The 14898-nt window shown below is 36.3% G+C and overlaps 1 protein-coding gene across 1 annotated transcript in view; it reads left to right on the forward strand.

Moving 5' to 3' along the window:
* Positions 1-14898, forward strand: part of SLC30A9 (solute carrier family 30 member 9) — a 176653-nt gene that overhangs the window by 51605 nt on the left and 110150 nt on the right. Inside the window, exons 3-6 of the mRNA XM_007947175.1 lie at positions 6360-6422; positions 8484-8583; positions 11547-11639; positions 12090-12172. Coding sequence (XP_007945366.1) covers positions 6360-6422; positions 8484-8583; positions 11547-11639; positions 12090-12172 — 339 coding nt within the window. The remainder of the gene's footprint in view (positions 1-6359; positions 6423-8483; positions 8584-11546; positions 11640-12089; positions 12173-14898) is intronic.

Below are 14898 nucleotides of genomic sequence, written 5' to 3' on the forward strand. Positions count from 1 at the left end.
GCCGTCGAGTCGGCCCCGACTCATAGCGACCCCTCCTTGGGTTTCTGAGGCAGTATCACTACGGAAGTAGGATTGCCCAACCTTCCTTCCAGGGAGTGGCTGGTGGGTATGAACTGCCAGCCTTCTGGTTAGCAGTCAAATGCTTCAGGCTCTATGCCACCAGAGCTCCCAGCTGATAGATAGTGCCAGTGTACATAGGAAGACACAAAGATTAATAGAAGAGTTTTAAGAAGCATGAAATACTTTTGCTGTTGTTAGGTGCCGTTGAGTCGGTTCCAACTCATAGCAGAGTTGGAACAGAATGAAACATTACCCAGGCCTGTGCCATTCTCACAGTTTTTGCCATGCTTAAGCCCATCATTGCAGGCATTGTGTCAGTCTGTCTCATTGAGGGTCTTCCTCTTTTTTGCTGACCCTCTGCTTTACCAAACACAATCTCCTTCTCCTGGGACTGGTTGCTTCTGATAATGTGACCAAAGTATGTGAGATGAAATCTCGCCATCCTCTCTTCTAAGGAGCATTCTGGCTGTATTTCTTCCAAGACAGATTTGTTCATTCTTCTGGCAGTCCATGATATATTCAATGTTCTTTGCCAACAGCATAATTCAGATGTATCAGTTCTTCTTCGGTCTTACTCATTGTCCAGCTTTCAGATGCATATGAGATGATTGAAAATGCCATGCCATGGTCAGGCACAACTTAGTCTTCAAAGTGACATTTTTGCTCTTTAACACTTTAAAGAGGTCTTTTGTAGCACATTTGCTCAATGCAATATATTGTTTGATTTCTTGACTGCTATTTCCATTAGCACTTGTTGTGGATCCAAGTAAAATTAAATCTTTGACAACTTCAGTCTTTTCTTTGTTTATCATGATGTTGCTTATTGGTCCATTTCAGCTTACTAATGAGCTGAAAATTTTTCTGAATTGAAGAAATAAGAATCTTCATATTAAATGTACACTTTGAGTACTAAACAGGAGAAGTTAAAAGAAATCTAACCCTAGAGAAACTACAGATTTGAAAACCGAACACCAAAGATAATCCAAATAAAAGCTGTTGTTACTGTTGTTATCATTTGCCAAAAAGACTGAGTACTATCAGCCCAATTCTTGTTCTTTTGAAAGAAACTTAAAAAAAAAAAATAAAATACAATATGCAAAAGATAAAGAAGAACTAATTTGAAGTAATATCCCTGAAAGTATAGATGGAAATATCACCGTAGAATTTTATACCAGTCTAAGCTGTCATTCTAGAGTAAAGGCAAAACATTTTTTTACATGCATAGATGAATGTCGTTTCCTACCAACCCATTCTCATTAAAACTAACCAAAACAGCCTGCAGGCTGGGGCCATGGTTGTGGGAGACATCAAGCTCAATTGGCACAACATAGTATACAAAAATATTGTTCTACATCTAACTTCAGTGACTAGTGACTTGGAGTCTTAAAAGCTTACGAGCAAGTCATCTAAGATGCAACTATTGGTCTCTTGTGCAGTGCAGAGAAGAGTGAAGAAAATCAAAGACATATGGAACCAGTCCAAAGGTCTAATGGACCACGAGAACCTCAGCCTATATGACACTGAGACCAGAACAACTAGAGGGTGCCTGGCTATCAGTGCCAACTGCTTGGCAAGGGATCAGAATTGGAAATCCTGGATAGAGGGGGAGAAAAATACAGAACAAAACTCAAAATCATAAAGAAGACCAGGTTTACTTGTTCTAATAAAGACTGGTGAAACCCCTGAGGCTATGGCACTGAGTCATCGTTCGGTTCTGGAATCGAACCCACTCCTGTGACTTAACTCTTAGCCAAACAGTAGACAGGCCTATGATCTGAACAACTACACCAGGGGGATGTACTCTTTAGAACAATCAACCATGGGACATCAGAAGGGCAGCGTTTGTACAGGGACAAAGGCAGCGAGATAGGAATGCATAGGCAGGAAGGACACTGGGAAAGGGTAATCAGAAGGAGGAAGTGGGAGCTGTTACACTGTGAGGAATGTAACCAGTGTCAAAACAAAATGTGTAGGAACTGTTGAGTGTAAAACCAATCTGCTTGTAAAATTTCATCCAAATCAATAAAAAGTTTTTTTTTTTTTTTAAAAAAAGTGTGTACTTCTGTTAAGATGGAGAGTAAACCCAGAGATAAAGAGGAATGAGTTATAAAAGACCTTAGAGAGCAAGATACAGATAAAATGGGAAAATAATAAATTGTGTTTTTTTTGTATTTGAAGCTAAAACTGTAGTCAAGAGTAATAAGATACTGGACATTTTCAGTAGCTGAAATCTTTTTCTTGTTCCGTGGGAAGATAGAGATACTGAATGATGGATGGTCCAGAAAGTTAGAGTGATTTATAGGGAATTTCTATGTTAAATTTTTTAGTAGAACCATTAAAACCACAGAAAGATAATTGCTTAACTTCCAAACCAGCTTGGGGGGTTGGGTGGAAGAAGGATTTAATCAAATGTCAAGAAAGACAAAATAATAAACGTAAAGAAAAAAATGGTAAACTGAGAAGAATCAGTAAAATGGAAGTTGAAATGTTTCACTAATCAAGGGATCAGTCAGATTTCATGGCATTGCATATTGTTTAAATGCACTCATAGTCTAGATATGTGGAAACAGTTCATTTCATTACAAGGTTTCAGAGACTTCCCTTGTATTTTGGATTTCCTACTATCTCATCTGCTCAAGGACTTGGCTTCTGTGATTATTCTCTTAATCTACACCAGCAGTTACTGTCTTTACTACATCATTTCCCTCTCTCCATAAAAAACCTTCCCTTGCTTCAATTCTCTACTCCGTCTCCTGCTGAAAGTCAGATGTTATTGCCACTTCCTCTGCTGTATAGACAATGTATATTGTGAATTCGAAAACATAAAAAACAAACACCTTAAAAGATTTTTTTTCTCTAATCACATCCTCCTCATTTCCCCTTTGTCCCAAGTATCCTTATGATGATTCTGAATTTTGAGTTTTAGTCTCAATTAAAAACAAAATATATAGTTTACACATATGTATATGTCCGAATAGCTTGTTTTTGAACTTTATTGTTATAGCTTATTGTACATATTTTCTGTAATTTTCATTAAATTTTGCTACTAAGATTTGTCCTAACAACTGGAGTTCTTTTGGCATGGTGGTTAATACATCAGCTGCCAACCAGAAGGTCAGCAATTTGAACCTACCAGCCGCTCTGAGGCACAAAGAAGAGGTAGTCTGCTTCCATAAAGATTTATAGGCTTGGAAACCAGTTCTACTGTGGGTCGCTATGAATCAGAATTGACTTGATGATAGTGAGTTACTGGTGTGTATGTTTAGTTTGTTCATTTTCAAATAATTACAGCACATACTTTTTGAGGTTGTGAGTGAGTTAAATGAGTTGAACATGTCAAATGCTTAGAACAGTGTTTGGCACATAGTAAGGGTTCAAAGATAGTTATTATTTTTTTTTTATTAGTTACTGGTATATGAAATTTTTTTGCATGAGTATAACATGATTTACTTATCTGTTTTACTGAACATTCAGGGTCTTTCAGGTTTGTAACAGCAGAACACAGTGCTGTTCTGAACTTTCATGTACCTGTCTCCTTGTGTCCTTGTGCTCCTCTAAGCCAATATAAACCAAAACCAAACTCAGTGTTATTGAGTCAATTCCAACTCACAGCAACCCTCTTTGGGTTTCAACTCATAGCAACCCTCTTTGGGTTTCTGAGTAAATCTTTACAGAAGATTTTGTCAGTCTTCCTTCTGTGGAGTGGCTGGTTAGCAGTCAGATGCCTTAGGCGCTACACCACCCAAGCTCCTTAAGCCAAGTATATTGACCTAGAAATAGAATTGCTGGGCCATGAGTTATGCTTATATTCTACTCTACTAGATAATGCCAACTTATTTACCAAAGTAATTATACCTGTTTAACATCCCAGCAGCAGTGTGTACATTTCTGTTTCATCACACTCTTGCCAATACTAGGCGTTGTGTGTGTGTGTGTGTGTGTGTGTGTGTAAGTTTTTCCTAATCTAATGGCTGTTAAATGACATCTTGTGGTTTCATTGGATTCTATTAACAATGAGGCAGTCACTTTTTTACACGTTTATTGGTGATTTGTATTTTGTTTTCTGTGCTAATTTGTTCTTCTGCCAATTTTTCTCTAAAGGATTTTTTGTCTTTTTCTTACTAATCTGAAGGAATTGTTTAAATATTCTTGATATTAGTCCTTTGTTGATCTTATGTGTTGGAAATGTCATCTCCCAGTTTGAGGCTTTTTTTTTTTTTTTTTAAATGAGATCCTTCGATGACAGATGTTCTTTTTTTTTAATTTAACAAAATTTATCCTTTTTTACCCTTTGTATCTTTTTTGAGAAATCTACCTATTCCTACCATAAAAATACTCTATATTGTCTTCTGTGTTGTTGTTGTTGGGTGCTGTTGAGTCAGTCCTGACTCACAGTGACCCTGTGTCCAACATAACAAAACAATGCCTGGTCCTGCATCATCCTCACAATCCTTGCCATGCTTGAGCCCATCGTTGCAGCCACTGCATCAGTCTATCTTGTTGAGGGTCTTCCTCTTTTTTGCTGACTTTCCGCTTTACCCAGCATGATATCCTTCTCTACGACTGGTCCCTTCTAAAACATGACCAAAGTATGAGAGACAATGTCTGGCATTCTGGCTTTACTTCCTCCAAGACAGATTTGTTCATTCTTCTAGCAGTTCATGGTACCTTCAGTATTCTTCACCAACATCACAGTTCAAAAGTATCAATTTTTCTGTGGTCTTCCTTATTCACTGTCCAGCTCTCACATGCATATGAAGCTATTGAATATATGTTAGGTCAGACGAACTTTAGTCTTCAAAGTGACATCTTTGCTCTTAAGTACTTTAAAGAGGTCCTTTGCAGCAGTTTTGCCCAGTGCAATATGTTGCCTGATTTTTTCATTGTTGCTTCCTTGGATGTTGATTGTGGATCCAAGTAAAATGATATCTTTGACAACTTCAGTCTTTTCTCCTTTTATCAGAATGTTGCTTATTGGCCCAGTTGTAAGGATATTCTTTTCTCAAACTCACTGCCTTTGAGTCTGATCCCTACTCAAGGCGACTCCTCCTTGGGTTTCCCATGTGGTATCTCTGCCGAAGTAGCTTGCCCAGTCTTCCTTCCGAGGAGTGGCTGATGGGTTTGAACTGCCAGCCTTAGGCACTATGCCACCAGAGCACCTGTTGTTTTTTATAAGGAAGGTAAATATCTTTTACTGAAGTCATTAATTTATCTGAAATTGGTTTCATTTATGGTGTAAACTGGTACATTCCAATTTTTTTTTTTTTTAATTTTATTTGTTGTTGTTAACTGTCTTTGACTTGGTCCCTCACTCATAGTGACTATTCCATGCCTAATGGAGTTGGACCATTATGAGCCATAGTGTTTTCATTAGCTGCTTTTTGGAAGTAGATTGCCAGGCCTTTTTCCTGGTTTGTCTTAGTTGGGAAGCTCCGCTGCAACTTGTTCAGTATCATAATAGCAACATGCAAGCCTTCATTGACAAATGAGTGGTGACTGTGCAGGAGGATCATTGGCTGCAAATCGAACCCAGGTCTCCTGAATGGAAGGCAGACTTCTATCACTAAAGTATTGCTGCCTTCTTTTAATTCACTAATTTTTTGCAAAGTAGTGAGAGGTTATACAGATGTCCCAGCACTGTAATAGTCATCATTTATGCACTGAATCATATCTCTAGAACAGTTTTGAGTAGATGAACTGATAGTATGAATCCATGTTGTTTTTTTTTTATTTTAAAGGTAACACATGTAGTTTCACCCTTGAATACTACGTCCATTATTCATTTGTTTTACCCTCTAGGGAAATTCCCTTCTTTTCCCTAATTTTCTAAAAGAACTTAAAACTTGCACTGATGGTGAATTTTATAAATGCTTTTCCTGCAGCTCTTGAAATGATCCTATATTTTGCTCCTTTAATATGTTAATGAGGGAAATAAATAGATTTCCTAATTGGGAGGTCTGGTAGCATAGTGGCTAAGGCACTTGACTGCTAACCAGAGGGCTGGCGGTTCAAACCCACCAGGCACTCCTCGGAAGGAAGGTTGGGCAATCTACTTCGTAGTGATACCGCCTCGGAAGCCCAAGGAAGGGTTGCTATGAGTCTGGTCCGACTCAACAGCACATGACAACAACAACGTTTAATTACTCTTGCATTTCTGGGGTGAATCCAATTGGTCTGCGATTTATATCTTTTGTAGGCATTACTAGGTTAACGTAGCCAATATTCAGTGATTTTATAGGTATGTCAGAAAATTGCTGTTTAAACTGGTATAATGTAAGCATTTTTCATAAATTCTACAGCAGGAAATATGGGTGCGGAACTCAAAGCTCCACTTATTAAGCAAGAACCTCTCCAAGTAAGAGGTAAATATATTCTATTTTTTTAAATTAATGTCTTGAATACAGTATACTAAATTAGCTTGTAATAAAGTCTTTCTGATTCTGTTATGTAAGGTTAGATAATTTGGTTCTCATAAGCTAATTTTTCATTGAAGTTTATTTTGCATTTTGGCAACAGATTTTGTGGTAATTGTTTTTTCAGCTCAAAGAGAGAAGTAATGGCCAAATAAAAGCTATCCATTGCTTTATCATTTTTAGAAAAATAATGTGAATAAAGAACAAGAAGTCCAGCCCTTCTTGGCTGTAGCTTTTTCAAATCCAGGTGGTTTGGACATTCTTACTTTCTTTTTCAGGATCATTGAGTGCTAAAGAAATCCCTGTTTGCAGCCCTGTGCTTTATAAAGAGCTATGGCTCCCCTCTCTAAGGCAGAGCATTTCATGAAGGCAGTAAATCTATGTGATATATGGTACCATTACTTTGGGGTCAGACAAATCTGGGTTCAGCTTGTGGCCCTAGTACTTACTAAGTGTGACCTTGGGGGTTTATTTGACCACTCTGAGTCTTAATGTTTTCATCATAAAATGGTGCTAAAAGTAGAATCTCTTTTCTAGGGGTACTTTTGAAGAAAACACATAGGTCAGTTAAAATTAAGACTAATTGATATTGGGATAACAATTATCATCAGCATCAATAATTTGTGCCAAGATAAACCAACAGGGATTTTTAAAAACTGAATGAATTTTTAAAAGCTGATCTTTGTAAGGAGAGATGTCACTTTTCTCTCTGTTCTAAAGGAGTTCATGTGGATTCTGTGTTTCAAAGTTATTGGATAAGACAGTTTAGATTTGAAATTCATGTAAAAAATCTGAACTTCTTTATATACCTTTTTTCAAATAAGGTTTCAATTTTTATACTGAACTTTATTTTTGAAAGTTCTTATTATGTAGTTGTACTTTTGATTTTAGTAGATAATGTGTTATTTTAGCAGTCTTTTTACACATTCTAGTAATCAGTAATTTTAGGCTCATTTTGCTTTTTCAACTTTGAAGCAGTGCAGAAAACTCATAAATTAATAGATATGAGAATAATATATGTAGTGAGTGGGTGACAATTTGAAATAAATAGAGCACACTGGTTTCTATTGTTTTGGTCTAGCTCTTCAAATGTTTGCTTATGTCATTTATCTGTATCATGTGACCAAAAGTTTTACATTATAATGATTTAAAAGCATAACAACAGACCATTGTTGAGTGTAATTTTTGACTCACAGACTATTATTGATGCCAGACTGATTTTTATTATTGGTGTTTCTGGTGCACATTTTATAAGCATCTTTGGTACTTGTCAATAGGGAAATAGTAGAGGACAATATTCTGCTTATAGTCTGTAATAAACTTTCTATAATTTTTTTTATTGTAGTAAAAGAAAATAAAACAAAATATTTGCCATTTCAACCCTTCAGTAATTTTTAGCTGATAAAAAATATTCTTTAGTTTGCTTCAGCTTTGTTACCATGATATGAAATAGTCCAGTGACTTTCAAACTTTTTTGACTTCAAGCTGCATAAGAAATATGTTTTATTTAATGATCTCTAGGGCACACATAGATTATTGTATGTATATATCTGAAACGAATGTTTTCACACAAAGCATTTATTCTTAATTACATACAATATTCTTTGATTGCTTTCTCTTTTCATTTTTTTATAAAATGCTAATGTCACCCCAGAGTTTGTAAAACACTGAATTACTCTATAGTTTTTTATTTAATACCAGTTAATTTTCTAACTGAAAACCCTAACAGACCCTGAGGAAGTTAAATTGTATTAATTCAATTTAGACATAACCAATGACACCTATAAAAGGTGTCCATTAGAGACAAAAGATTAGTATTTTGGCATGAGTTACTGATGAACTATGAAAATAAAAGCTAGATGACTGCTTTGTATTGGAGAATTAGTTTTTCCTGATCCCATTCATTGCATCAGCAAAAAGGTCAATTTTCTGTGGATTTCATGAGTGAACCCATTTGGGTATCAGAAATGGGAATTTAATGTGCGTTATTTGATGTGTTTTCTGTTTTAGTCAAGGCAGTCCTTAAAAAGAGGGAGTATGGACCAAAGTACACTCAGAATAACTTCATCACTGGTGTCAGAGCAATCAATGAGTTCTGCCTCAAATCCAGGTACAGTAAGTAATTTTTTAAAAAATAGTTCACCCTATCTTAATAACCATTTCTTTGTTTTTCATTGTTGTAAAAATAAATATAACACATTTGCCAGCTCAGAATTTTTCGTGTTTACAATTTATTGATATCAGTTATATTTATCACATTGCACAACCTTCACCAATAATTGTTTCCAAATTTTCCATCACTATAAACAGAAACTCACAACTTCTTAAACAGCGATTCCCTTTTTCTTCTTCTCTCCCACCCCTGGTAAGTAACCATTCATATCAATATGTATTACCTTATGAGACCTGGTGGTTAAGTGCTTGACTGCTCACTGAAAGGTTGGCATTTTAAACCCACCAGCTACTCTGTAGGAGAAAGACATGGCAGTCTACACAGAGCCTTGGAAACCTTCTAGGGCAGTTAGGCTCTTTCCTTACAAGGTTGCTGTGAGTCAGAATTGACTTGATGGCAATGGGTATGTATTACCTGCTCCCATCCATGTGCAGAAACTTTCCCACTGGCTCCTTTTTGAAATGAAGAAACAGTTTTATTCAGTTAAAAATGTTAACTTACTAAATTGAGAGCTTACCTAGAAAAGCTATATTTTTGTGAACAATTTCTTGCTAATTAGAGAGATCAGTGATGTAGGCTTTTTGTCTCCCCTTCCTTTATGGTTGCATTTTCCATGGTATATTACCCAGAAATAACAATTCATGTAATCAGTTTTATAACTTTTGTAATTAAAACAATAACCAATAATAACATTGATATAAAACTATAATCTATTCAAATCTTTTTAACATTGGATTATTTCTTTCAGTGCTCACAGAAATTCTGTGAATTGAGCCATGTATTGCTATTTCTATATTATAGGCCAGGAAATACAGTGCATTAGTGAGTGCAGTGACAAAGAAGGAAGTAGAATACTACCTTTTGATATCTGGTCTAAAATTTTTACTAACCTATTAGAGTTAGTGATTTTTTTTTTTTTTTTTAAATCCAGGTTTAATTTCTAGAACTTAGTAACTTTCTTTGGATTCCCTAGGTAGTGTAAGCAGTTAACACACTTGACTGCTAATTGAAAGGTTGGTAGTTCAGGTCTACCACAGGCACCTTGGAAGAAAGGCCTGGCAATCTACTCTGAAAAATCAGGCATTGAAAACCCTATAGAACACAATTTTATTCTGACATACTTGGTGTCAACCATGAGTCAGAATTGATTCAATGACAGTTGGTCTGGTTTTTTAGTAACATTCCATAGTCACCAGATTTATATTTCTTTTCATTGCAGTTTCAGAGATCTTGAGGAAAACCAGTGATTAAATGTAAAAAGACTGTTTAGCAGTGACTTGATGAAGATACAAAGCTTTCAAAATTTAATAGAAAGGAAAATAATGAAATAGCATGAAATTGACATTTACCTTTTATCACTTGATACTTATGAATTTGTATTACCATTTACTATTAATTTGGTTATTAATAAATATGTCTGAATTTTTCATTTAAATGCTTAAATAGAAGGATGACACTTTAAAAACCTATGTTCTTTCCACTTTTCGTCTTTTGTTTGTATATCGACGATTGCAACAGTGAGCTCATAGCAGGTAAAATAAAAGCACTGAGGAGGAAATTGAATCTACATGTTATAGTATCTGTGTTGAGCATTAAGAAGGGTTTAATTTTTATTTATTTTCCTCACTGTCTGTAAACCAATTTCTGTGTATAAAATGCCATCTTTAAACTTAAGTTTTAAAATGATTCAGATGTGTTTATATATATTTTTATCATTTTATTGTGCTCAGGTGAAAGTTTACATAGCAAATTAATTTTCCATTCAATAATTCATGCACAGATTGTTCCATAACATTGGTTGTGATCCCTGCAATATGTTACCACTCTCCCTATATCTTCTGTTGCTTCCCCATTTTTATTCGTATAGTTCCCTGCCCCTGCCTACCTTCTAATCTTTGCTTTTGGGCAGATGTTGCATTTTGGTCTCTTAATGTTAGTTGTTCTAAGGAGCACATTCCACCCAAGTATTGTTGTTTATTTTATAGGTTAGTCTATTATTTGGCTGAAAAGTGGTCTCCAAGAGTGGCTTCAGTTCCAAGTTAGAAGGCTGTCTTTTGATGGTAGTTTTGAGGGTTCCTCTAGTCTATGCCAGACCAGTAAGTTTGGTCTTTTTTATGAGTTTGAATATTGTTCTACATTTTTCACCCTTTCTAACCAGGACCTTCTATTGTATTCCTGATCAGAGCGATTGTAGTGGTGGCCGGGCACCATCTGGTTCTGCTCTCGGATTAGAGGAGGTTATGGTTCATGTAGGCCATGAGTCCTATGAACTAATTGCTTCCTTGACTTCTGTTTTCTTTATTCTCCTTTACTCCAGACAGGGAGAGACTAGTAATTGTATCTTAGCTGGCTGGTTGCAAGCTTTTAACACCCCACTAGGATGTAGATGAGGAGCTCTGGTAGCATAGTGCCTAAGGCATTTGACTGCTAACCAGAAGGCTGGTGGTTCAAACCCACCAGCCACTCCTTGGAAGGAAGGTTGGGCAATCTACTTCCATAGTGATAGTACCTAGGAAACCCAAGGAGGGGTCGCTATGGGTCGGGTCTGACTCAATGGCACATAACAACAACAGCAACAGGATGTGGATGTAGGTGTAGAACATATTTATGAACTGCGTTATGCCAGTTGACCTAGATATCCCCTGAGACTATAGTCCTTAGTCTTTAAGCCCAGTAGCTCAGACCCTTAAGGCGTTTGGTTATGTTTAAGAAGTTTCCCTAACTGTGCCTCCTATTGTACCCTATTATATGTGTGGATAGAAATGCAGATCTGTATTCTTTGATGATGAGCATCAGTATACTTGCTTATTTTTTTTACCTGCCTTCAGCAGTCCTTTTAAGTTTGTAAGCTGTATGAGCCTTGGACTACCTGAATAAATGCACCACGTTCCTTTCTCCAGTGATCTAGAACAACTTCGAAAAATCAGACGACGAAGTCCACATGAAGATACTGAGTCCTTTACTGTATACTTGAGGTCAGATGTGGAGGCAAAGTAAGAACATAATTCTTTTAGAATGAAAGTACAAGTCAAATTTGTGATGAATAAAAATACATTTAGACAGATAGATTGAGAATTTTTAAGGTGACACATTTTAAAACCAGTGAGTTCTTTTTAATTTGAAAATTTATTGTTTGGAACTTATTGGTATATATAAGTTAATCAAAAATGTGTTATAACTTATAAGAAAATTGGTTGTTGAACTTACTTTTATGTTTAGATGTAATTTAGAAAAGTTGCTTAAGAGTTTTATATTTTCCCAAAGGTCATTATGCTTTGTTGTAAGATTCTCAGTATTACTGGATTTTACAGCTGGTTGTTAAAGATAATTTAATCTATCAAATATTTCATTTAGATTTAAATATGGCTGTAATAAAGTCATTAAAATATAAAAATAAAACATTATAATAAAGTCATTGTTGGTGGCTATGTGTGTATACACAGATCTTTAGAAGTTTGGGGAAGCCCTGAAGCTCTTGCCAGAGAGAAAAAACTCCGTAAAGAAGCAGAAATAGAATACAGAGAACGTAAGTATATTCAATTTAAAACTGAGTTTATTGAAAATTAACTTGTAGCTAAGAATTGCACCTATAATGATTATGTACTCCCAAGTGCTTGTAGGGAGCTCTGGTGGCATAGTGCCTAAGGCATTTGACTGTTAACCAGAAGGCTGGTGGTTCAAATCCACCAGCCACTCCTCAGAAGGAAGATGAGGCAATCTACTTCCATAGAGATACTGCCTCAGAAACCCAAGGGAGGGGTCATGATGAGTCGAGATTGACTTGATGGTGGTGAGTTTTTTAGAGCTTGTAAGGAGCCCTGGTGGTGCAGTGGGTAAGTGCTCAGCTGTGAACTGAGAGGTTGGGAGTTTGAACCCAAAAGCTGCTCTGTGGGAAAAAGATGTGACAGTCTGCTTCTGTAAAGATTTATAGTCTTGGAAGGCCTCTCGGGCAGTTCTGCGCTGTCCTGCAGGGTTACTGTGAGTCAGAATTGACTCCACAGCAGTGGGTTTGGTCTTGGTAGTGCTTGCATACTTATGTGGGTTTGATTCTGTTGGTTCTAGTAAATACCAGTTTCCATTTTGGGAGTTGTGGTAGTTAAGGTTGTATGTCAACTTGGCTGAGCCATGGTTTTGAGTGGCTGAGAAGCTGGATGCTATGATGAGATTGAATGTGGTGTAATCTACTCCATGGTGGATTCTGCTGTGAACAGCTAATTAGTTGCTTTGTGGATGTGGCCTGCTTCCAGGATATAAGAAGACTCTTTAAGAAAGGTCTTTAGCTTCTTGGCACATTTGGATCCTGTATTTGGCTGAGTCTTCAGTGGCCTGCCATGTTGCCTGCTGGTCTTAGGACTTTCTGGACTTGAACTTGAGGCATGCTATGTTGCTTGCTAATCCCCGGACTGTGCCATTTTACTTGTTGATATTGGGTTTGTGAGCCTCAGCAGCCAGCAGCTTCATGAGTCAGAAAAAGCCTCCAGCTCTAGTGGGCTTGGAACAGGAGGAAGAGCTGAAGCCCAAGATCGAGGGGCCTTCAACCCAGCCCTTGGAGCTGGCATTTTGAACTCAGACTTCTAGCCTCCTAAACTGTAAGAGTTCCTGTTTGTTAAAGCCATCTATTTGTGGTATTTCAGTTATAGCAGCACTAGAGAATTAAAACGGAAATTGATTATATAAAAGAGATTTTGTTTTCTCTGTATCTTTTTAAAGATGATAAGAGGAAGAAAGGCTATAGATTGTAGTTTGTTTGAGAAATATGAATACTAAAATTTATGGTCTGATTTTAGGATTATGCTTGTTCTAAAAGTGAAAGAATAGACAATGACTGCTTTCTTAGAGAGTAGTGATGCTGCCTCGGAAACCCAAGGAGGGGTCGCTATGAGTTGGGTCCCACTCGATGGTAAATAACAGCAACAACACCACAACATTTCCATATTAATTACTTCAGTAGATAATAATCAAATACCTACTATGAACCAGAAGCTGTGCTTGGCACATGGGATTTAGATGTAAATAAGACACTCAGGGAATGTAACAGTCCATGGATTTAGTGATAAAGTTACCATCACAGAATTTAGTTTTAGAATAATGAGAAATAGGTCTTTTACATCAGCCACTCCTTGGGAGGAAGGTTGGGCAATCTACTTCTGTAGTGATACTACCTCGGAAACCCAAGAAGGGTTGCAACTCAGTGGCACATAACAACAATAAAAACAGGTCTTTTAGATAATTTATTTATATTAGTTACAAAGTGATACATGCTTGTCATTAAAAAAAGAATACAGAAATGTATAGAATAAAGTATCTCCTTTCATTTTCTCTAATACCATCTCATTTTCCTTCTTGGAGATAAGAGTTGATAGTTTGGTGTGTCCTTTCAAAACATTTTTGGTGCACTTTCAAATTTATATATGCACATCTTTTTATTTAAAAATAAATGAGATGACGGTACACATACTGTTTTTCATCTTTGTATAATCAATAGGGTAGTCATAATAGTCGTCTTTCCTTGTCTACATGTATTTACTTCTGTCTCATTCTTGTTAACACCTGCATTGTATGGATGTAGCAATAATTCCATTGTATGCATGAAGCAATAATTTACATTCTCCAGTTTTTTCCTATTACAAAGAATATTTTTGTAAAAAACCTCATAATTTTTTTTTTTCAGATGTGAGACTTTGAACATTTATGCAAGATAGAGTCAGGGTCATATGACATATGTATTTTTAAATTTGATTGATTGTAAAGAATTACTCTCCAAAGGGACTGTCCTACTAATTTACATTTATACTTATAGTATATGAAAGTTTGTTTCTTCCTACCCTTCCTAATAGTGACTATTAATATTTTAACTTTTTAATGTGTTTGATGAACAACAGATGATACCTTGTTTAATTTTGTATCTCTCCGTACAATTGAGGTTGGTAATTTTTTTTCTTTTGGTGGTAAAAATATATATAACAAAATATTTGTAATTTCTTACATTTTAGTAACATCAATTGATGTGCAAGCATCACCATTATCCATTTCTAAATTTTCCCATCATCCATAGAAGAAGCTTAGTGCCTCCTTAGCAATGAGTCCCCCTTCTCTCCTCCCACTACTGATAACCACTAATAAGCTGTGGTTTTTATATATTTACCTTTTCTAGATAAGTGGCTAAGGCACTTGACTGCTAACCAGAAGGCTGGCGGTTCAAACCCACCAGCCACTCCTCGGAAGGAAGGTTGGGCAATCCTACTTCCGGTG

This window comes from Orycteropus afer, unplaced genomic scaffold (genome assembly GCF_000298275.1).
Source record: "Orycteropus afer afer isolate SDZICR_OR568_19922 unplaced genomic scaffold, OryAfe1.0 scaffold00176, whole genome shotgun sequence".
NCBI classification, from domain to species: domain Eukaryota; kingdom Metazoa; phylum Chordata; class Mammalia; order Tubulidentata; family Orycteropodidae; genus Orycteropus; species Orycteropus afer.